General features: G+C 37.8%; 1 protein-coding gene across 1 annotated transcript in view; it reads right to left on the bottom strand.

Annotated features, from left to right (window-relative positions):
• TMC1 (transmembrane channel like 1) overlaps window positions 1-22115 on the bottom strand; it is a 68158-nt gene that overhangs the window by 24790 nt on the left and 21253 nt on the right. The window contains exons 5-9 of the mRNA XM_075447066.1: window positions 15262-15352; window positions 13902-13983; window positions 6427-6533; window positions 5050-5148; window positions 1771-1913 (exon numbers count right to left, since the gene is read on the bottom strand). Coding sequence (XP_075303181.1) covers window positions 1771-1913; window positions 5050-5148; window positions 6427-6533; window positions 13902-13983; window positions 15262-15352 — 522 coding nt within the window. The remainder of the gene's footprint in view (window positions 1-1770; window positions 1914-5049; window positions 5149-6426; window positions 6534-13901; window positions 13984-15261; window positions 15353-22115) is intronic.

Below are 22115 nucleotides of genomic sequence, written 5' to 3'. Positions count from 1 at the left end.
AGAGTTCCTACTGAAATAGTGAACAGTCTTGTGGTTGGGATATCATTTCTTTGAGACCAGAAATGTTTCCATTTTATGTTATGCACTGGAAGAGCTGTGGAGAGGAGCCTTAAATCTTAATATTATCCCCAAATAGAATACTGGTGCTTGTAATCCTCACTACCTCTTTCACATAGACATTCCCTCTCCCAGATCTCAGGCAATAGCAGAAAAAGGTAGCACTTCCTGTTACCCAGCTTTCAGTTTCTGTGCCCACTGTGTTGTCTTCTGGAGAAACAGCAAAGAGCAGAAGACTCCAAGAACTGCTCGTAAGATTACCTACATATTAATCAGCATTAGAGTCATGTGGCCAGATGGAAAGTCAGCATGTACAATGTTTTTTTTCCACAAGGATATGCCTCTGTTTGGGCCGCAGAGATTTTCTGCTAGAACTAATTTTTTTTCTGGTCTGGGTGACAGTCATTGAAATACAATTGTCTGAAAGTAAAATTTTTCTAATCTTCACAGCTACATTATCAAAAAATATTTGAAAATGTATTTTTGACCTAAACTAATTATTTTTTTACTGTAGTAGTTTGTTCCTCCTCCAAAAATACATATATGTAACTCAACACATTCTTTTTTTCTTCTGAAATTCTTCTTGTCCTATGCAGGAAACCATGTAATAGTTGAAAAACAGAACATGAATTAATCTAGTGCTCATGCAAGTGAAAAATACTGGCTTCAGCACAAACCAATGGAAATAGATTAACTTCAGTTTTCTCTATATTCACAAGTGTCCTTGAATCTTGACCTGCAGTGCTCTGACTTTTTTCACGCTAGGCATCTTTTAAAGCCACCACTATAGCTAACTGTATTATTGTGGTAGATGGTCATCTGGTTTGAATCAAGACTATTAGAGATTATATTCATTAATAGCCTGTCTCCTTAGAAACTATCAGAATTATCACAGTTTATTCCAATAGTGAATTTGTCTGCAAAATAAGAATTTTATTTCATTTAAATTCTGATCCTAAGACAAAAGTCAAGTTGAGAGTTTGAAAGCCAAAAGGCTAATATATCACTAGTTGTACTGTCTAGGCCCTGTTTCACTTACGCTTATGCTTCCTGCTGTTTTAACTTTCTGGTCTTAACATCATATTAAGCACAGTTTTCACTATGCTAGACATTATTTTGTGTTCCATGGGACGTTAAACTCTTACTATGGCCAGTAGCATCAATTCTTCTACACCACTGTGCAAATGTGACTTGACCACTAGAGTCTTGCTGAGAATCATTTGCTGCTGACTGTGAGTTACACACAGAACTATTTGCTATATGTTTCTTTCTTTCTTGTCTTTTTTCTTAAAAGAATTTAACTCTTACAAGGTATCATTTAAGGTAGAACAACTGAATTTCCTGGATGTTAGCTGACATTCTGCTAGATGCAGAGTATTATGACAAGATGGGCTGACAGTTCTGTCCCTTGCTTTAGGCTTTCATTTTTCACACTGAAGTTGCAGGAGGGAAGTGTTATGTTATTTCAGTAAAGATTTTTCCCACTTCCACGACAATGGTTTTGCTTTCCCATTTCCATAGCTGCTGGGTCAGAGCAATAAATAAGTACAGGCTGAAGGAAACTTACACGACTTTGACTTTGCACTTGATCTTGGATAGTCTATTGTCTTTCCCTTAAAATTCTCTTTTTTCAAAGAAGATCATCTCAGTGGTCAACTGTGGAAATATCTGCCTCTTTGAATGTACTTTATTCCAGAGCCAAGGAGAACTTACGTTCGAATGACGATCATAAAGCTGTAGCCAATAGTCCCAACTCCAACAAGGAAATACGAAAGAGGCATCCTGAACTTGAGCCATCCAATTGTCCTCTGGTTATTGTAATAACCATAAAAGAGTACAGAATACTGTGCAAAGCCCTGAAAAGTCAGCAAACATTATAAAGTCACATCTGTTAAACATGCACATAATCAGAAATCATACCAATAGCAATGTACTGAAACATTCATTTCAATGCATTGAAAACTGTTGTAAGCATCACTATAATAGATCTCACATGATGGAGAAGCTCTCCTTTGATTTAGAAAGACTTAGAATACTTCAGGTCAACTTCCAAATCTTTTATCTTTAAAATTACTCATGGGCACTCCATCTACAGATTAATGAGTCAAAACTTTTTTATTCACATACATCTTGAAAAGACAAAAACCTTTCAGTTTACAAAATTTGTTTTATAAATCACTTGCAGATATAATGTCAGACTTTTAACTTAATTTTGATGTTTCATATATGTCATATAGTTTATTTGATATAAAATTCTCATATGCCTTCTCTGTATAGCAATGTTGTCTGTTATTCACTGGGTGATCGTTTGATATACATTAACCAATAGTTAGCTGTGCTTTATGGATGATTATTCAGTATGCAGAGTTTTATAACACTTTGACTCCAAGGCTGTAAAAATTGTGATGTAAGCATACCTTATTTCTCAGCAATTCTAAAAATCTTAATGAGAATGACCATCTCTTCTATGGGTTGGATTACTGATTTTTCAAAATAATTTACTAATACATGATTAACTATAAGCAATTGCTGCTATATGAAATGATCCAAATAGCTAAAGCTTCCTGATAATCCTCTGAATAGAGCAAGAACTCATCTCCTAGAAGAAGACTGTTTCCAGAGTCTTTACAAGTACAGCTCAGCACACACACAGCAGAGGAAAAGCCACAGCTGGATGTAGTGATTTCAAGCCGGAGTATTTGACCTGGTAATTGGTGGACAGACCATGCATTATTTTGACACCAATACAGTAAGCTGAGAGTTTTGTAAAATAGAAAACCATTTATTTCCTTTCTGCTTTTCAGTTGCTCATTTTACTTAAAATAAATAATATCCTTCTCATATATTATCGCAAAACATGCATTTAATTTATTGTAGCTCTTACTATGTAAACTGCATCAGAGTTATCTGGAAAACCTAATTCACAATTCTAAGCTGAAAATTAAATATTAATATATGACAAACAGAAATATTATTCAAAATGTCTTGATTTGGTAATCAACATATCTCATTTCTCTTCATATCAGACTAGCTTTGAGACATGCCTACACATCGCAGACAATAGTATGTTTTCTGATAAGGGAAATATTGTTATAGAACACATTTATTACAAATTACTAGTAAAATACCTACACCAGTCAAGACACATTCAAAATCAATAATATGTCTTCTGATTTTTTTTTCTTATTAAAGTGTCCTCTAATTCCATTTTAGCCCGGGTTTCAATACAGCCTAACATGGCTCTGGAGAGACTTTTGGATCACTCATAGTATTAAAATGCTTTCTAAGTCACTGTGTTCTGCAAAGTCAGATATAATTCCTCCACTGCGTGTCATTCAGCATGTTGTTTCCTGCGCTTTGCCTATTGTATTTCACCAGGAGACTTCAAATGTCATTAGCTGTGTATATCAAAACCCAAAACTGTTTCTCTTTGCCATGTCAGTAAAATGAGTACAATTTCAAGTGCAAAAAAGCAAAAGATAAGATGAGTTCATCTTTTCTTTACTGTCTTAAAGTTTGTGGGGGATTGGGAGGAGGTTTAGGATGAAATAATATTTGCTGGTATGGGATCACTTATTTGTAATTTACTTGATAACATAAAAGAACTGCTAGCAGATGAAAGGTACAGGCATTGAGCAATGAGCAACAGGATCCTGCTTCATATTTGCGTGTCACAATATCAGGGATCTCTCCTCATCTTAGCCGTACTAAAAACTGGCAATATTAATGAGGAGCATGGACAGTTTTATGTTTCTTTCAGGAGAGATCAGAACTGGGCTCCTGTTGGAAAGGGGATAAGTATGATTATCCGCCTGTTCCCCTCCTGGAATCACCTGTGTAGAGCTCCACAACGTGCACAGTTCTCCCCACCAGCACATCTGGAACCGGACCTCGCACGGGCTACATGGAGAGGCCACTTTTAGATGACTCATTCTGCAAACAGCTGGAGAGGCTAAGCAGTAAACTGGAGGAACCTGCGCCTGAAATAATTTTTCCGAGAAATGGGTCTCTTCCAACATCATATTCATGATTGCTGTTGCTAAAGCAACTCTAGTGCTAAAAAATATGTGTGCATAACTCTATAAAAGTCTTGGTACTTCTTACAGAAGGGAAAGAGTGCAGCAGATTGAGGGAGAAATTACACTTCGTTCATTGGATTCCGCTTCCATTAATCCGAAGGAAAATCTTAACTAGATGGTGGCATCCTTTCACAGGTGAACAGCACCTTTGGATTACATTGACTGCACGCCATAGAGAAACCTAACAGCCTTCTAGCAACATAATGTAATATAAAATTTATCACCAGCTGATTTTATGCTAAATTATATCATCTTTATATAAAGAGGCTGACTACAGAAACATGCCACTTACAGAATTAGATAAGACTGCCGTTTTCAGGAATAAAAAGCAGTATGACTTATTTAGGAATATAACATTATCTTGTTAGTACATGAGGTACAGATCCTCAGGCTAGACTGGGCATCACATTAACAATAAAGGATTAAGACATGCTTCTCAATTCAGCTAAAATATCTGTATATTCTAGAAGACTGAGAAAAACTAAAAATAGCATTCTTTGTTTTGGAAGAAGCCTACAGAGCATATTACTGGAATTTATTTTCTTTTTTCTAACTCACACTGCATCCTCAAATTTGGAACCTTAATCATATAAAATCAGAGGGCCAGATTCACCCATAAGAAATGGAAAGTCAGTACCCATGGATGTGGATCCAGCTTTGAGACTTTTTCTCTTGTGTCTTTGGATTGCTACATATACTGAAACGAGCATGTGGACTTTGACCTTCATTATATGTTTTGTCTGAAGGAAACGTCTATACTTAGAACTTGTGGAAGAAAAAACATGTAAATTAATTCTATTGCCATTTTCTCCTGAAATATTTTGTATTAAATGTCTGAATATTAAATGAAGCAAAAGCCCATAATAATCAAAGAGTCATGTTAATATGCAGTTTTGCAAGTTTATGCACTTACACTAAAATCCCAGAGTGTAGCGAAGTTCATAGCACTTGCTTCTTCAGCTCTTGGGACAGTTTTTCTAGGTAAAGAGCCATATGGCTTCCCCATCAAAGCCTGGAACCAAAAAATGCGATCAATTTATATTTTAAAATAAAATACCAACAAAGGGAAGGGACAGCGACCTCTAATTTCTTAGGAAGACTCATTTTATGCTCCTAAACTCCTTAGTGAGGATGACCTACTTCTCCAGTTCTTTTCACTGCTGCTCACATTAATGATTGAAACTATGTTTAAAGTATGCATTGATCATGTTTTCTGACTCTAAAGCAATGCTCCACTAGTATCAATGGATTGTCAAGCTATGCCACTTATATTCATAGGCAACACAGAAGTCTAGATTCCTCTGATGAGTGGTGTTTGTCTAATAGACAAGACCAGAAGATTAATTTTTCTTGCATTATGGTTTTTATTGGGTTTTAATTCAAATGTATGGGAAGATGCTAGGGTTAGTTTTTGGATTCTGAGAGTCCCACTGCTGGTGGCGAGAAGCTTGCTCAGCCACGGTATATGTCCTCATGAGGTCCTTTCCAGGATTTACCCTGGAAACTGTTGGGCATTTTCTCTGTTTTGGATTCAATGGAAGATGCATCATGCTATTGAAATTCTGTACTAGGAAGCTGTTCAAAATTCGTGCCTGACCCTTTCCCTTCTGCTTACTAGAAGATAAAATAAGTAAGATGACGAGAAACAGTGAAATCAGGGAGATGGCACAACACTTTTAATTCCATATAAGACGACTTCTTAGCAAGACAACACGGTGTCTCAAAGGAACTAGAAAAATATTACATTTCACAAAAGTGATTTCTGTCTGTATTACATCTGCTCTGAGCAGCATTACTAACAGTGATGCTGCACACAACGCAAAACATGAGGGGTCTGTCTGGTGACTTTACAGCCCTGTTGGGCTTTATCAGCATGTGAACATTAGGGTAACTGAAAAGGATCCATGCTGCCTCAGAGGCCTGGAATGTATCTTTCTACTGCAATGTGCATTGCAGTCAAGATACTCCACTTCACTGCTTCTTAGTCTCAGTTCCTCTCCTTAGCTCTCCATAGAAAATAAAGAAGTTTAGCACCATCCCAGACCATAGGAAAAGACTTTCAGGACACAAGTCTACATAAACTTTTCTGTAGTGTTTATTTCAAGACATGACTCTGCAGACAAAACTGTCCACAAAGAAAGTACATCTTTACAGCCTCAGTGCACCCTTATACATTTAAATGGAACATAAAGAGATTACAAATTTATTAAAAGGTCCAATTCTATGAAATGTCACTGCAAAAACAGAAATTCACATCACAATTCCCAATGATGATTTAAAAGATTCCCACCTCAGGCACCATTACAAGTCCAAAGGTCAGTCCAAAAAGAATCATGTTTATTCCATACATCCAGCGCAAGAATATGAAATAAGATGCCACTGATGAGCCAAAGTGACCTATGAAAACATGAGATGTCAAAAAGTGCAGATAAATTAGCCCTTATGTTATTTTACCTTATGGTGAAGTTGCTCAGAGTTTGTTTAAAATAAATAAAATCAGGGCTGTCTTTTCATTTTCTTTATTACCATAGTTCTAATAACTTTTTTCCAGATTACATACTAGCATTCACTGACCTGGCAGAGAAAACAGAAACAAAAAATATACAAGTATTATTTATACAGAGTATTTAGAGTCATACAGAAGCTGTCATATTTACTAAGTCATCTATCAGCAGGATTCAAAGAAAATCACACTTTTTTTATTTTGTGTGATGCGGATTGTAAGCATTCTTGACATGTTTAGCCAGCACCGCAGAGAATCAGCCAGTAGGCATAGTCTTTCCAAGAACACAAATTACTTCTACATGCTGTTATTGGAGTGTTTACCAGAGTTGTTCAATAGGGAAGAATAAAAACATCTGCAAATGTTTGTACCCCTTCTTTCCCTTACTTCGCTATTTACGTGCTCCACCTGCACCCAGGTGTGGAGGTAGTCCCATCACCAGGTGCACAGATGAAGCCTTGGGCTTCACCCACTTTAGACCCCTGACCTAGACCCATGTGGAAAATAAGAGGCTGCAGGGGAAGCAGTGAGCACTAAAGGTCTGCTTTGACCAACACTGCGCAAGTGAGGCCAAACAGAAATAACTGTTCAAATTCAACCCCAGCTACTGCAACACTGCTCTGCTGAATATAGAACAGCTGCAGTAGTGTTCATCTGTCTGTTAGAGTCAGCAAAATACCAGAGTTCAGTTCTGTTACCAGTCCTTCACAGGAAGAAAAGTGAGCTTTCAACAGTTTTTTTCACACAGAGTGTAGTTAAGGAACCTGATGTACTCTGACAGCAAAAAATGACAAGCAAATCTCTCTGTTCAGAGGAGTTTACATGAGTATTTCCACACTGTTTTGCAAACCTTATAGCAGATTCTTCCATTCTGTAAAAGGTTAACATGGCTGGTGCTATATGGGGTGTATATATATATGCACATTTTACTTTAACAACAAAATCAGCAGAAAATTTAATACAGTTAAACTGATAGAACCCCAGAGTATAAACAGAGACCGACTGGTATGGGGAATTTATCAGGGTTGTGCAAAGGAAGGAAGAAGCCATTCTGTCAAGGATTTCAGCATTTCAAAATTTGCTTTATTCACAGTTCAGAATCAAACCACAATTTTGAAATTTTGCATGAAGAAGTAGCCAGTCTTAACAGTGGCCTACATACTGGGAAGTCTGAGTAGAAACATAAAGCAAGAGACTTTAAGTTAGTCAATCTGGCTGTAATATGCTCATTACCCAATTGCAACCCAGCTGGAGCCTTTGGGGATGTTACAGGGTCAAACAAATGAAGTGCAGGAAATTGGGAAGATTTCTGATTTCAAGACACTTCTAATACTGTAGACCTCTCCATGCCACCTTATTTCTCATGCTTGAATCCTAATACCCCCTTTCTTTTGTGAATGGCTTCTTGTCACGCATTGAGTTATAGTTCTTGTATCAGTTATCCTGAGGAAATCACTGCCATGCATCCATCTGGAACATCTCCATGAAGGCACTACATTGGAATTACACGCATTAGTATAGTTATTGCAAATAACAACACACAGAACGTGTATGGGCTTTATTCGTTTTCACAAATGAGGCAAGAACTGCAAACTCTAAGTTAAAAGTTTAGCTGGACATAAGGATAATTTAGGTGTGAATGCCCTTAACTACATTTCCAGAGTGGATAGGTCCAAACGGGGAGCAACACAGAGCGTGGAAAATGGTACAGTCTGCAGCAGCTTTAAACAAAACCAGTCCACATTTCACCAGTGTTTTGAGCCTACTCAGGGGTGCAATATGTTCCAGCTATGCATGAAAGAGTAACACTTTAAAGTAGACTGTAGACATCTTTTCCTGCACCCACAGGAAAAATTGGCATTTAAAAAATTGGCATAAATCGGCATGCATAGTATAAATTTCAGCAGTGGAATGAAGAGGTTTGCCCTGTCCCAACACAGCAATATGTGTTTCCAATAAAGTCTTGTTGCACAGATATTACTGAATGTCTATAAAGAAAACAAGCGTCTCTTTTCTAAATAGAACACTTCATATACTTATTGACTTCTATTTCTCTTAAACATCAAAACCCCAGCAGCAGATTCACCTATTTCTGACACAAGGATGCAGCACAGCAGAGCTTCATGCCTGCTTTCTGAAGCTGGACTCCCTGTGCTAGAAAGGACTCTCATCTTGAAGAAGGGAGCCTACCTGAGATAGCCCAACACTTCATAGCGTTTCTAGATAGCTGGCGGCCTGGAAGAGTCAGACCCAGTTGAAGAGGGCTGTGATAAAAAGGGCCCTCTTGGTTCTAGAAAGAGCACTATGAAACTAAGGAGAGGTTAAAGAGGAGTTTTATTGTTAGGGCTTCAATGTAGTTAGTACTTTCCTTTTTTCTTCTTCATTACTCTCTGTATTTCTTTATTCTTTTATTTATTATTATCAAGTGACATTATTGATTACAATTATACAGAGAAAAAACGTCTTTCCAGAGTTTTAGTATCTGAATATTAACAATCACTCTGCTGCTGGTCTATAGGCCCACCAGAAACATTCCCTGTGAAAAGTTTAAATGAATGGCTAATGTAAGTTTGTAGTTTAGCACACAGTATGAAAAATCTAAAACAGGTGTATGTCTTCTCATGCCAATATTAATAGCGAATTGATAACGATTAACAGTGATTTTTTTTTAATATAGTCTTCTGTAGCACATTTAAGGCGCAGCAGTGTGACTGCTGAATTAGCTGGCTTGATATGGTAAAGGTGGTCATTGGGTATCTAAAAATGGTCTTGAAATAAAATCAGAATTGTTTCTTCAAAGCAGATGGGAGTGCTTAGATTTGCCTATAACATTAGCTGGCCGCCTTCTTAGATTTGTCTGACCTATGCGAAAGGAGCCCTTATTTTATCAAAAGTATCTTCCTGAAGTCTGTTTAAATTTTCCAATCAAACTGAAACAATGTTAACAAAAAAAGCTAGATAAAATTTCTGTCTTACACCTTGGGAGTTCCCAGGCATACCAACACAACTCCAGATACAGAAAGGTTGCTCACTATGAAGCATTTTTTCCCAGGTCTTTCTAGTGTAGAAAAAATGGCCCAGTAGCACTGCCAGGCACATGTGTGTCACTTGCCCCAGCCCAATACATTGTCCAGTAGACATCTTTTTTCCTAAAGCTATACTATTTCTACTGCCTTTATGTGCATTTGGCAGTTCTGTTGTTCTCATAAAGTGTGTTTATTTCATTGTTGTTTTTCCTGTGAAGTTTCCAGCCTCATTTGGCAGTGGTAGGGCAGCACAGCCCCCTATCCTTTTCAGTTTGTGTGTAAGAAAACATTCTGTGTCATCTAACATTGTCTTATCAGTACACTATTTCTTATTAAGTCAGAGAAATCTTCCCCAGTAGTACATAATTTATCTTTTTCCACTATACAAGACCTCAAATCATTTTGCATTTGAAATCTGTGTACAACCCTGTCTACTTTTGAGAATGGACCAGCACCCAAAAACACTACTGTATAAGGGTCAGGTTTTCTAAATAAAAGCCTCTATTACATGTTAACTCCTGAACTGCATTACAAAGAAGACAGATCTTTGACATTTTATCAATATTGGCTTGATCTTCTTTGCTTTGTTGATTGTCTAGTTTTCAAAGTACACATCATGATAGTCCCGCACTAGCGCTAATCTATAGGGAAAAGACTGTTAGTGCTCTGAAACTGTTTTCTTTTGAACAAGTCATGCTTGGTTGTTCAGATGTAGTTTTTTAGAAGGACTGAAGAATAATCCTTAGTGTTTCTCAGCTGTTAGAAACTTACATTTATTTTCCCCATTTTCTACTGTAAACTGTTACTGCCATGTTTGTTTGGGATTTTTTCTACGGAAAGAGAAATAAGAGCTTATTTAGAGATCAGAAAACACAAATCATCTTCTTGTAAGACCATAGAGATAATTTACGCCAAGATTACTGGTTGGAAGCTAAAAGCTGTAAAGGTTTGCTGAGCAGAAACAGTTCTCTCACACAAAGTTATTTAGACAAACGAAGAAATTATCTGTATAGACTAGTACGCACATAAGTGTCAGGTTTTTGTTTAATTCATGCTCTTGCTGCTTACACTTTCCTTTAGTTGGGATCACACAAGATTCAAACAGAGCTTGAAATTTCATAAATTCTTGCCTTCTTTTAGGTGTTATTGACGTGATCTCTCATATACTGTTAATACTTACACTTCTGTGCTTAGCGCCTGATTTTGGAAAAAAAATAGCTTATAGCATAGTGTTAGCACTGATCATGAAGGATTATGTAAAAGCTCTACCTCTAGTCTCTTCGGGCTAAGAAGCTGCTCATCTAACTATAATACTGTCAGTTGGAAGGAGCAAGAGCTACCCTCGAACACTTCATTTTCAAAGATGTTTAGCTGGAGGATGAGATATACCAGATACTTACCTATGCGTATGCATGTGTCCTGGTGGAAAAATTATCACAAAAGAAACATTAATTCAAAAATGCTAAACTGTGTAGTGGCATGAAAAGCAGTTGTACAGACCCAACTCTGTGGCGGATAACTGAGCCAACACATTTTGCATCACAAGATTTCTGAGAGTGGTCCAGACAGCCTGTTTTGCCTGTCACAATCTGATGTCATCTGCTGCTTGTTTCACTGTAATGTGTCCTCCAAAAATAAGCTGCCATGTATACAGTGCTCCCTCTGATTTCCTTTATGCAACCATATTTTGCCTCAGGAGACTGTCGTCAATGGGAACTAACATGACTAAGGACTCACCACAAACAATGCTGTCCAACAATAACATCTTTTTAAATATTGATCCTTGTGTCCAAGCCTAGTGTTTACCCATTTGCTTCAACCACTCCTCAGTATTTTGGGTGAGTGGGTTGAAGGATCCAGTGGCTACATGAGAGGGGTTGCCTGGGCCAGCAAAATTCTCTAAGGTGTTCAATGTTCTCCACTGAGCAAGCCTCATGGAAAGTCTTGAGCAACCAAAGACATTTTTCTGCCAAATTCATTATAAGCAGTATCAGACACATCCTGTTCATTGTCTGATGTCATGCTGAAGTTATTAGCATTGCTGTCATTTTATAAGGGACTGATGCGAGCACCAAAAGACAAAAACTTTGGTGCTAGGAGTCAAAGGGGAATCAGTTTGGAGCCATTTGGAAACCTGCCTCACCTTGCAGAGTTGCTTTGGCTGCTTCTTTAACACAACTACATGTCTGAAGACTGCAATTGTTAAGAACATTGAATTCCCTGGAGTTCATGCATACAAGCTTGAAGCTGGCTTGAAAAGGAGGCTGCTGCTGCAATATGTTCTGTATTTGATGTCTGATCAAGTCCGGATATTTTGTTCAGAACTTGCTATAATAAATGGTTTTACAAATGAGCTCGTGCTGACTTTGCTAAACTGATATTTGGAGAATGCAGGGTAATCCTTGTCTCAGCACCAACAGTTTGTTAAAACTGGCAAGACATAGAAAACTCTTTCCCCTTTACTAAACTTGATACAACATGACCAATGCAGTACACATCCCATGTACATATAAATTGACAAGACCATTAGGTTTCTAGGAAAAGTTGCAGTTTTTTGGTCTCTGTGACTCTGTATATCTTAATCTCTACTCTTACCTTATACACAGACTAGATTTCTTCCATTTCAGTTTCCCTCACTTCTCCTTTTTTAAGATTTAAGCCCCCTTTTTTTCCTCGGACTTGGCAGTTTTATCAGTGTCATCATTGAGATGATCTTCATCTTTGTACAACAGATGCGTTAATATGAAGTACAGGTTGAGCACTACTGCTTGGATTAACCAGATTCAAATAAGTTACAACTTAAAATTCTTTTCCTCAGCATGATTTCAGAGTTGTTCTCTTGAAATCAAGTCTTACTCTATAGAGTTTTGGACCAAACTGTGGTTTCAGTGTACTTCTTAAATTACTGATACTCAGAGAGAGGATTGTTTCTGCAAGTAAAAGCAATTGCAGCTTGCCTTAGAAATATGATGGACAGAAGAAAATTAAATGAAAAAGAGTAAATTTCACAATATTACCCCTTGAGATTATGAAAAGGTACTACCCCACTGTGATTTTGGACTTTCCAGGTGACAGCAAACTGTCACTCATTTCAAATGAAAAAATAAATAGATACAAAAGCAGGATTGGAAAAATGACCTTGTTCTTTTTTTGCATTCTGATTTTACAAGGGAAGCAATGTGTGTGTTGGAAGTTATTACCAGTAGAACAGCTTGTGCCAGGATTACTCCTTTACAGAATCTTGTAGAAACGTCATTCTCACAAATCCTCAAGCTGTGTATTATGTGTTCAGACCAGTAAGAGACCATGTACATCTTGCTGCTGAGTTTGATTTTAACTACACTTATGCAGCAGCTTCTTTGTAAACTCCTCCTCAAGTGAGTAGATAATCTGTTCAGCAGTCTGTAGATCATATGTTTAAGGACATTATATAAATTCTCCTCCAGGGCTATTTTGCAGTCCTAAACTCCATGAAATTCACAATTTATCTTTTTCCCGTCCTTCTGCTGTTCTGGTTATTGCCTTTTGATGCAATCCACAACTTTTTCCAAGGCATTTCCTCTAAAATCCGTTTCCACTGCACCTTCATCTGCATTTCATCAATGGTAAAGCCTCAGTCAGGTACACATGCAATTAAGCCAAATTTCCTTCAAGGAGAGGGCAGCAGTTTGAATTTAACACTGGAACTGAAACACAAAATTGACCTGTGCAAAAAATCTACTCTCAGACATACCTGTAGTGCTAACTACAGTGTTTTGGTTATATTTGTGCCTAATATCTGGGGACATCCAAGACCACTATTGTTTTCTCTGTTTTGTATTATATGGTTGAAGATGAGAGAAATAATGACAAAATATCTTCTACATAAGGCTCAAGATTATGAAAAAAAATCACAGAAATAATTATAATATAAATGCAGGCAAAATAAAGTGAAGATAAGGAATAACTAAATCCCAGTTCCACTTTTTCAGGATTAACTTCAACACTGGCTCCTAAACTGTGGCCTGTATATTGAAGTTTTTTACCTATAAGTTGACTAATGCTCTCTCCAGGAAATTTTCAACTAGCTACGATATCAAGATCAATAAATATTAATGAAAAATTAATATTCATTTTTTATACTATGTATTGAATACATACATATTTCTAAAGTATCAAAAAGTAATGTATCATTTTGACACTCATCAGGAATATGATACTAGGTACTATTCTTTGTTACCTTCCATAAATACTTACTTTCAATCTCCTTAATTTTCATTTCCCAGGGTATGCAGGCTGTCTTAAAATTCTCAAAATCTCTTTGAAATTTCATCCATTTCTGGAAAGGGTCACAGATAAATAAACCCACCATCATCTCAGTACCCAGATGTTCAGTTTTTCCTTGAGATAATATCACCCCTTAATCATCCAGAGCATCCTTTGACAGAACCCACTGCAACAGAAGCACTAGCTTATGAAGAAGCATCTCCTTTTGTTTGTTCTCAATATGTTTCCCACTGTCTTTGTGTGAAGGCCCTACTTCTTCCACAAGAAGAATGATTAAATAATCTACTCCTTTCATACCATTTGGGTTTTTTTAGAATTCTTTCTGAGAATTTGATTTGTTATTGCCTTTGCTATTCACAATTCAGATATGGAGCTCAAGCTGTGTCATTTAATTAATATTACTCTACCCAGTAGTTTATCTATTGGATAAGTATTACTTCCATAATTGAGCTTCCTGTGCCCAGCTGAGTTTGAAAGCCTAATTATTTTTTGTGAACATTAATGCTTATGAAATGTGACTACACAACTGCTTGCAGGAAATCCAGTCTAACTAAGTCTAACAAGTAGTCCTGCCAAATATTCTTAGTATCATTAGATGCAAACTCAGCATTTTAGTTTGGTGCAAGTGTGCTTTTGATGTGAATCTCCCAAACTATCCCAATGTACCACACTTATATTAGTTACATTTGCACTACAAAGCAGTATCAGAGCATAAAGCTAAGTCAAAAGATGTACTTGAGGAGTGTATTTGAGCAGCATGCTAATCTACATCCACTGCTACTGGGTGTTTAGGCCCTGGGACCACACGGCACTTGGCTCAAAGAAAGACCTGCCAGAATACGTATTGTGCGGACATTGCGTCCTCAGCAACCACTGCTTAGCCTTTCAGCCACAATCCTACAGAGCCATATTGCTTCCTAGGATGTATGTGGCCTTAGAGCCTTGGATCAGTGGCGATGCCTCCAGTATTTTTGCTGTGAGGCAAAAAAGACACTTTTTTGATCCCTGATGGAGGGCTGTTTCAAAGGAAAGATGGAGTTTTGGATTCTGTCCACAGAAAATCCTATTCACACCAAGAGTAATTAACTTTCACAAGAAGTGAAATTTTTTACAAACTCTTACAAGACAATTGTTTTTTGTTTTGATGACAAGTCCCACTCAAAACTTGAGCTTGCATTAGAAAGCTTTTCATGCGAAAGCAGTGGAAATAAAAGTGTTAAAATGCAAAACAATATAAGAAACTCTGTTTTGGTAGATGGGTACTTATGGCCGTAATCTGCAAAAGGTTCCCCATTTGCATTACATGAAGTTGGTGAAATAATAAATTTACCTTGGTCATCATCACTTTATATGCATAGAATTTTTTTCCTTTTCCTTTTCCAAGAGCACCTTCAAACTTTTCCACAAAAAGCTGGGCTTCCCTGGAAAATGTAGGCAAAAGAGAGATACAGATGATGTTATGGTACATGTGACATTGTCTCTACCATACTAATGTAGTTTTTACGTGTTCTGACTCCTCATAGAGTTTTGTATAATGTTGTTCTCTTAACAATGTTTGGAAAGAAAAGCCCTGAGATCTTGTATTTCACAGAAGACTAATCATACATGATGCAAACAGAACAAGCAACTTCAGTCATCTTCTTTAATCCAAAAGCATTTGGAGCTCTGAGATCTGCCTACATCTAGCTAATGTTAATCAAATATTTTTAGTCACAGTGACTTTCTTTCGCAGTTCAGCTGCTGCCCATTTGTGCCACTTACAAGATGTGATTCCTTCTGGTTCCAATAATAGGTATTATTTTCCAGCTACCTCAGGGAAATTTATTTTCATTTTTTATTTTGAAGATACATATACACTGGAGTATTTGTTCCCTTGTGTCTGCCCTTCTCAAGTCTAGATTTAATTCAACTCTTCAGAATTTCTCGCATATGTGATCTCTTACTATACCATTCTCTGAATTGTAGCTTAGAAGTGTAGATTCAGTGATCCCCAGAAGACTAAAATTTTGCTTTAAAAGATATGGAGGTTAAATAAATAATATCCTGGTGATACAAATACGAAAGGAAGATCTTTAAGCTGTTTTAAAAAGGCATAATGTCCATGGATTTAGGGGGCCTAATATATGCTTACAAATATCTGAAGGGTGGATGACAGGAGGATAGGGTCAAACTCTTTTCAGTGGTGCCCAGCAACAGGACAAGGGGCAATGGGCACAAACTGAGGCACAGGAAGTTCCATCTGAACATGAGGAAGAATTTCTTCCCTCTGAGGGTGACGGAGCACTGGAACAGGCTGCCCAGGGAGGTGGTGGAGTCTCTTTCTCTGGAGATATTCAAGACCCACCTGGACAAGGTCCTGTGCAGCCTGCTCTGGGTGACCCTCAGAGGTCCCTTCCAACCCCTAACATTCAGTGATTCTGTGATTCTGTGATTTAAACAATAAACAGATGAGATCAAGAACATACTAATATTTTCTCCTTTTCTTCCAATTTTCGTTTATAAGTATGACTTCCGTGTGTGTACCTGTTGAGAAAATGTGCCCTAAAGGGTAAATGTCCTGATCCAAGTCACTGGAAAACAGAATAAGAATTCTTAGCTGTCTGTGTATGCACAAGACTGTAGAACTATTTTATCATTGCACTAGATGATTGCAAAACGTTGTGTATTATATTAGGTATCACACTAAGCACTTGGGAAAAGCTGGGTTATTGGGAAAATATAAATTGTGATGTACTTCTCCCCAGAAGCGCTACAGATCAGCTCACTGAGTGAAATTAATTATCATGCTTATACATTCTGCTCACATTTTATGTAAACAAGCAAAAAGATTGTGTTCAACTGTAAAAAATCTGACAACGGCATTGGCAGAATAGTAGTGTCGCTGTGCTAAAAGAGAATTAAAGTGATGTGTGAAGAAGGTTATTAGCCGCATCTTAATTTCTCTTAGCTCATGGTTGAAATCCTCAACAGCTTTAAAAATACCATGTATTTTTAGTAGCTGAAAATACTTACAATGATCTTCATCCTATCAGCTGAAGACCTGTCAAAACTTTCCCCACTGTACCCACTGCATCAGTATCTATAGCTCACAGTATCAAGACTCCAAACAACCTTTTGTTTCCATACTTCACAAGATGGTGAAAAATGGAGCTACTGAGTTTAGCTTTCAGTCTTTGAGAGCTTTCCCTTTTCAAAACCCCTCTAAGCACTCTCACCTTCAGAGTCCTCACACCTAAACCCAGCTAGTGAGGCATCAGGACCAGTGCCTCTTCACCTGACCTCTCCCAGTCATTCAGTATGCCTGTTCCCACTATCTGAAATACTGTTTTGCCCTTCAAAGATACTAGTTAACAGAAGCAAAACGGTACACACAATGACATGAATCTTAATACAATCACTCTTTTTTTTTCTTTTCCTTGTGGCACAAGGCATGCACAGATTCAGATAAAATGCGCAGCCACACATCCCACCTATTCACCACTTCAGAGTGTCCCTTGGGGAACAAGTCAGCTTCTTTTTAAGACTGTAGACCCCTTACTCTCAATTCTGCGCTTATGGATCACATTTGTAATTCGGATTTTGCAGTCTGATCTTTCTGTACATTAGCTAAAGTGGACGCTGAATGACCCCTTTTTATTTTCCAAGACACTGTGTTCTTCAGAGATTTCATGGCTCAACGCTCACATCTCATTCTTTCATTCTGATTCTCAAGAAATTCTACTCTTGAATTTCGTACTTTCAGATAAGTCAGAGAAAAAATATTATTTCAGCTTCAGGAAACCAGTGTCTGAGAGTCCCTTTTAAATCTGTGTCCTCAGGACTGAAAATCTTTTTGCACTGTCAGGAGATATAAGGCAGTTCTAACAGCAGATAGCAACTTCCTCGTAAACTCAGCAGTCAGTGCAGGAGCAGTACCATAAAAGCAGCCAGAACTAGTAAACTGGACATGTACCAGTCTCCTAAGTCAGAATATTGTATTCTGGACTTCTGAGGAAAACTTTCTACCAACACTTCTATCACTAGGTAATTCAAGCATTGTAGCTTGTTCATGAAAAATTTCTGAAATCAGAACCCACAGAGCTGTAGAAAACCTGTGTTTTCAGTCACTAATTATATGAAGTTATGCTGCAGAGTATGAAGATTTCAGATTATAAATTATTTTTTTTTACAGCAAAGCAGTTAAGTTGGAAATTTAGGGTGGTAATAAGAAAACAAACATTAACGCATAAAACATCCTCCATAGTGAATACAAAGAGATTTTGCATCTGTAGTTGAACACAAAAGTTCTCCACAAACATGTCCTGCAATAAAACTAAACTAAGCCAAACCAAGAAAGAACTTTCCATAATGAAAGTTGCAAAAAGATTTATTTTAAACTCTTAATCCAAGCCTTCTGTTCATTTGTTTGAAATGTCTTTTTTACAAGGTTTTCTACAAAAAATAGTATTTCTTATCCCTTTCTGCCTCCTGAACTCTACATCAAGCTACCTTTCAAGTTAGACTGTGAACAGTATCTAAGCTTTTTCTCCAAGACTAACCAAAACATTGCTTTTTGAAGGCAGTGATCCAGATCTCCAGGTTTAATGCTGCTTCCTCACCTGAATGCTTCTCTGGCTTTTACTTTGCCAGCAGCTGAGCTTTTCTTTCTCCCTGCATCCCTTCTGCCCCGCTCCAGTGTGTGATGCTTTCAGAGCTGTTATAAACCACTCCTAAATATTACTGCTTTGTAATCTGTTTTTCTCAGGTTTTTTACTTCATTGGCCTGCGTTGGACTAAGTTCATCATTGCAACACAAACAACGCAGACATTGATCTGATACCAGATAAAATTATTGCTGAGTAGCTGCGCAGGCACTCAACTGAGTTATACATGCAAGATCAGAGCAAAAAAACAGTTGGATCCATGCATGCACAATATTTGTGAAGCTACTTTCATGTTTCACAAAAGAAATATTTGTTGTATAAGTCTTGAAAAAAATCAACCAAGTCCAAATGGTGGGCTTAGAGTATTATTTTAGTTTTCCATCCACAGTGTATTTGCATTCTAGTCTAGTTACAATACTCTGAATTTTTTGGAATTATTAGGACTTTGGCATTAGTGCATATTTCACACTGACCAGGACAATAAGATATTTCACATATGAATTAAAAATTTGGCTATTAGTATTTCCCATTCTTGTGAAGTAAATGTCAAAATTACTGCCTAGTTAATAAAAAAGTAGCACATGGCCCAGAGAGTTGTCGTGAATGGAGTGGTGTTCCCCAGGACTCAGTATTGGGCACAGTTCTGCTTAGTATCTTTATCAATGATCTGGACGAGGGAATTGGGCGCACCTTCAGTAAGTTTGCAGACTACACCAAGCTGGGCAGGAGTTTTGATGTGCCTGAGTGTAGGAAAGGTCTGGGTCTGCAGAGGGATCTGCACAGGCTGAATCAATGGGCCAAGGTCATTGTATGAGGTTCAATAAGAATAAGTGCCACGTCCTGCACTTGAGTCACAACAACCTCATGCAAAGATACAGGCTTGGGGAAGAGTGGCTGGAAAGCTGTCCAGTAGAAAGGGACCTGGGGGTCCTGGTCGACAGCTGGCTGAATACGAACCAGCAGTATACCCAGGTGGCCAAGAAGGCCAACCGCATCCTGGCTTGTATCAAGAATAGCATGGCCACTAGGAATAAGGAAGTGATTGTCCCTTTGTACCTGGCACTGGTGGGGCTGCACATCGAATACTGTCTTCACTTTTGTGCTTTTCACTACAAGAAAGACATTGAGGTGCCGGAGCGTGTCCAAAGAACAGCAACAAAGCTGGTGAAGGGTCTAGAAAACTAGTTCTACAAAGAGCAGCTGAGGGAATGGGGATTGTACCCCTGAAAGGACACTGTAGTGATGTGGCTGTCAGTCTCTTCTCCCAATGAACAAGTGATAGGAGGAGAGGAAATGGCCTCAGGTTGCACCAGGGAGGTTTGGAAGCATATTAGGTGAAATATCTTCACCAAAACGGTTGTCAAGCATTGGAACAGGCTGCCCAGGGAAGTGGTTGAGTCACCATCCCTGGAGGTATTTAAAACGTGTAGATGTGGCATTTAGGGACATGGTTTAGTGGTGGACTTGGCAGTCTTATGTTAATGGTTGGACTCGACAATCTTAAGGGTCATTTCCAATCTAAATGATTCAATAGAATCATAGAAATCATTCTATGCAGTTGAAAGAAATTATTTTCTTTTTTAAAAAATACATTGTTTTGTGAAAGAAAGGCATAAAAGTCTTCTTTCATTTTTGGAATAAACGAAATTAAGTGTCTTTGATGATCTATAAGCACGTCTTACTTTTTTGGTGTGTGGCGGATTTTGCCAATAACATTCTAAATAGCATTTTAATACCACTCATTTAGAGAGGCTAAATCTTACAAGGGAACCCCACCACATGCAAATATAAAGAGGAGTTACAAAGTGCCCCAGAGCAGCCTATCTGTTAACTGCATCCACAAGTATTTGCATGACTTCAAGTTCATATTTCATTGGGAGTTAAATGCAATTCTCAATAACAACTTGATTCTGTGAAAAATTCCCACCAGAGTTTTAGTGAAATATCTGAAAAGCAAAATCAGTACAGAAGCAGAGCTTGAAAGAGGGTCTGTGGGTAATTAGGAAGAAACATATGTGCAGTTATGTGAAGGAAGTAACACAAAACCATAACTACCAGATGATGCTGGAGCCATCAAAAGAACATGTTTTCCTTCTCCCTGTCAGCTTTTCTTCCCTTACCAGCTCTGCAGCAGGTTAGTCCCACTGGGTTACTCCTGACCTACGTGATTTGTAGGTTAAGGAGACCTTTCCCCTACTTCTACTTAGGTTTCCTGACTTTAAAAGTCCAGCAACTACTTGACACCTTTCAGTCAGGGAGTAGGCTTACAATGTCCTTTCCATGTCTGTGGCACATGTTCTTTTCTTTAAATATAATTCAAAATGTTACTCAGTTCAAGCTTCTATTTTGATGTCTAAATTATCTCACTGAAAGATCTCTACCTGTATATCCCTGCAGACTGTTGTCACACTTTGTCTTTTCCTCCATTTCTTTCATGCTAATAATAAAATGTGAAGTCAGAAAGAATGATGAAGCAGTAAAAAGTAGTTCTGAACCCTTAGAACTCCTTTAGAAACCACAAGAAGAATCAAAACCACATACATATATATGCACACCTACTTGGAAGTGATGGAACTTCACTAACATGAGGAAGTGTCAGAAACAACGTAGAGCGACAAAACTGAGCTTAGTAATCACTAGTATCATGTGTTATAGGTAAATTACCTATATCACAAGATAGGCCAAAGTGTGCCCCGTTAGCTAACTGTGAATTTAAAGAAGCTTCAGAGAAACCTTATTAATTGAATTACAGACACAAGAAACTACTAAATGTTGCATGAGACTGGGCATTATTGTCCCAGAGAAGACAGAGTTAATTATTAATACTAGGTGTGGAGTTACAGCTTCCAAAGTGCGAGGTGTACAGTACTTTGGGCGCTTCAGTGTTGCAGAGAGAGGATGAATTACAGCTCTCAGAGGCTGTTGCTGATGAATAGGCTTCAAGTGGATTGCTCACATTTTTCGGTAACAGTTCAGGAAGGTTCAAGATCTAAAAACTCATTAAAAATAAATGTCATATTAATATTGCACACCCAGGACTTCTCCAAGTCTTAAAAATATTTGCTAAAAACTGACAGCAAAAGAACTGTTGTCAGGCACAGCTCACTTGGAAAGCCGTTCATCAGTAATAATGGGCAAATTACAGTGTTATTTAATACCTAGCTGGCCTCCAGGACATCCAGGCTGGCCTCCAACGCTGCCAGTATGTCTATAGTAAGAGAGACGAAATACTGATTCATTGGAGTACAAAGAGCACATCCAAAAATGAGAAATTTCCACCATCCAACAGATGCACCTTATATATATTTGGGGTTTGTATACTTGTAAAATTTTCTTTTTCCAGTTCATCTGTCTTGATGGGTAATCAAGTCCTGTAATAAAACAAATGATGCTAAAAAGAATATTGAAAAATCTCCACATTATATTCTGTCCCTGGCAGATGAAGAAGAGACTGCTCTGCTCTGTTTTTCTTAGAAAAAACAGGAAATTTTCGTGTCTCTCTTTGTGGTCTGTATTTAACTGGAAGTTCTTTCAAAAGCCT

This window comes from Opisthocomus hoazin, chromosome Z, assembly GCF_030867145.1.
Source record: "Opisthocomus hoazin isolate bOpiHoa1 chromosome Z, bOpiHoa1.hap1, whole genome shotgun sequence".
Taxonomy (NCBI): domain Eukaryota; kingdom Metazoa; phylum Chordata; class Aves; order Opisthocomiformes; family Opisthocomidae; genus Opisthocomus; species Opisthocomus hoazin.
Note: the sequence above shows the minus strand (reverse complement) of the source record. Positions and strands in the feature narration are given on the sequence as shown.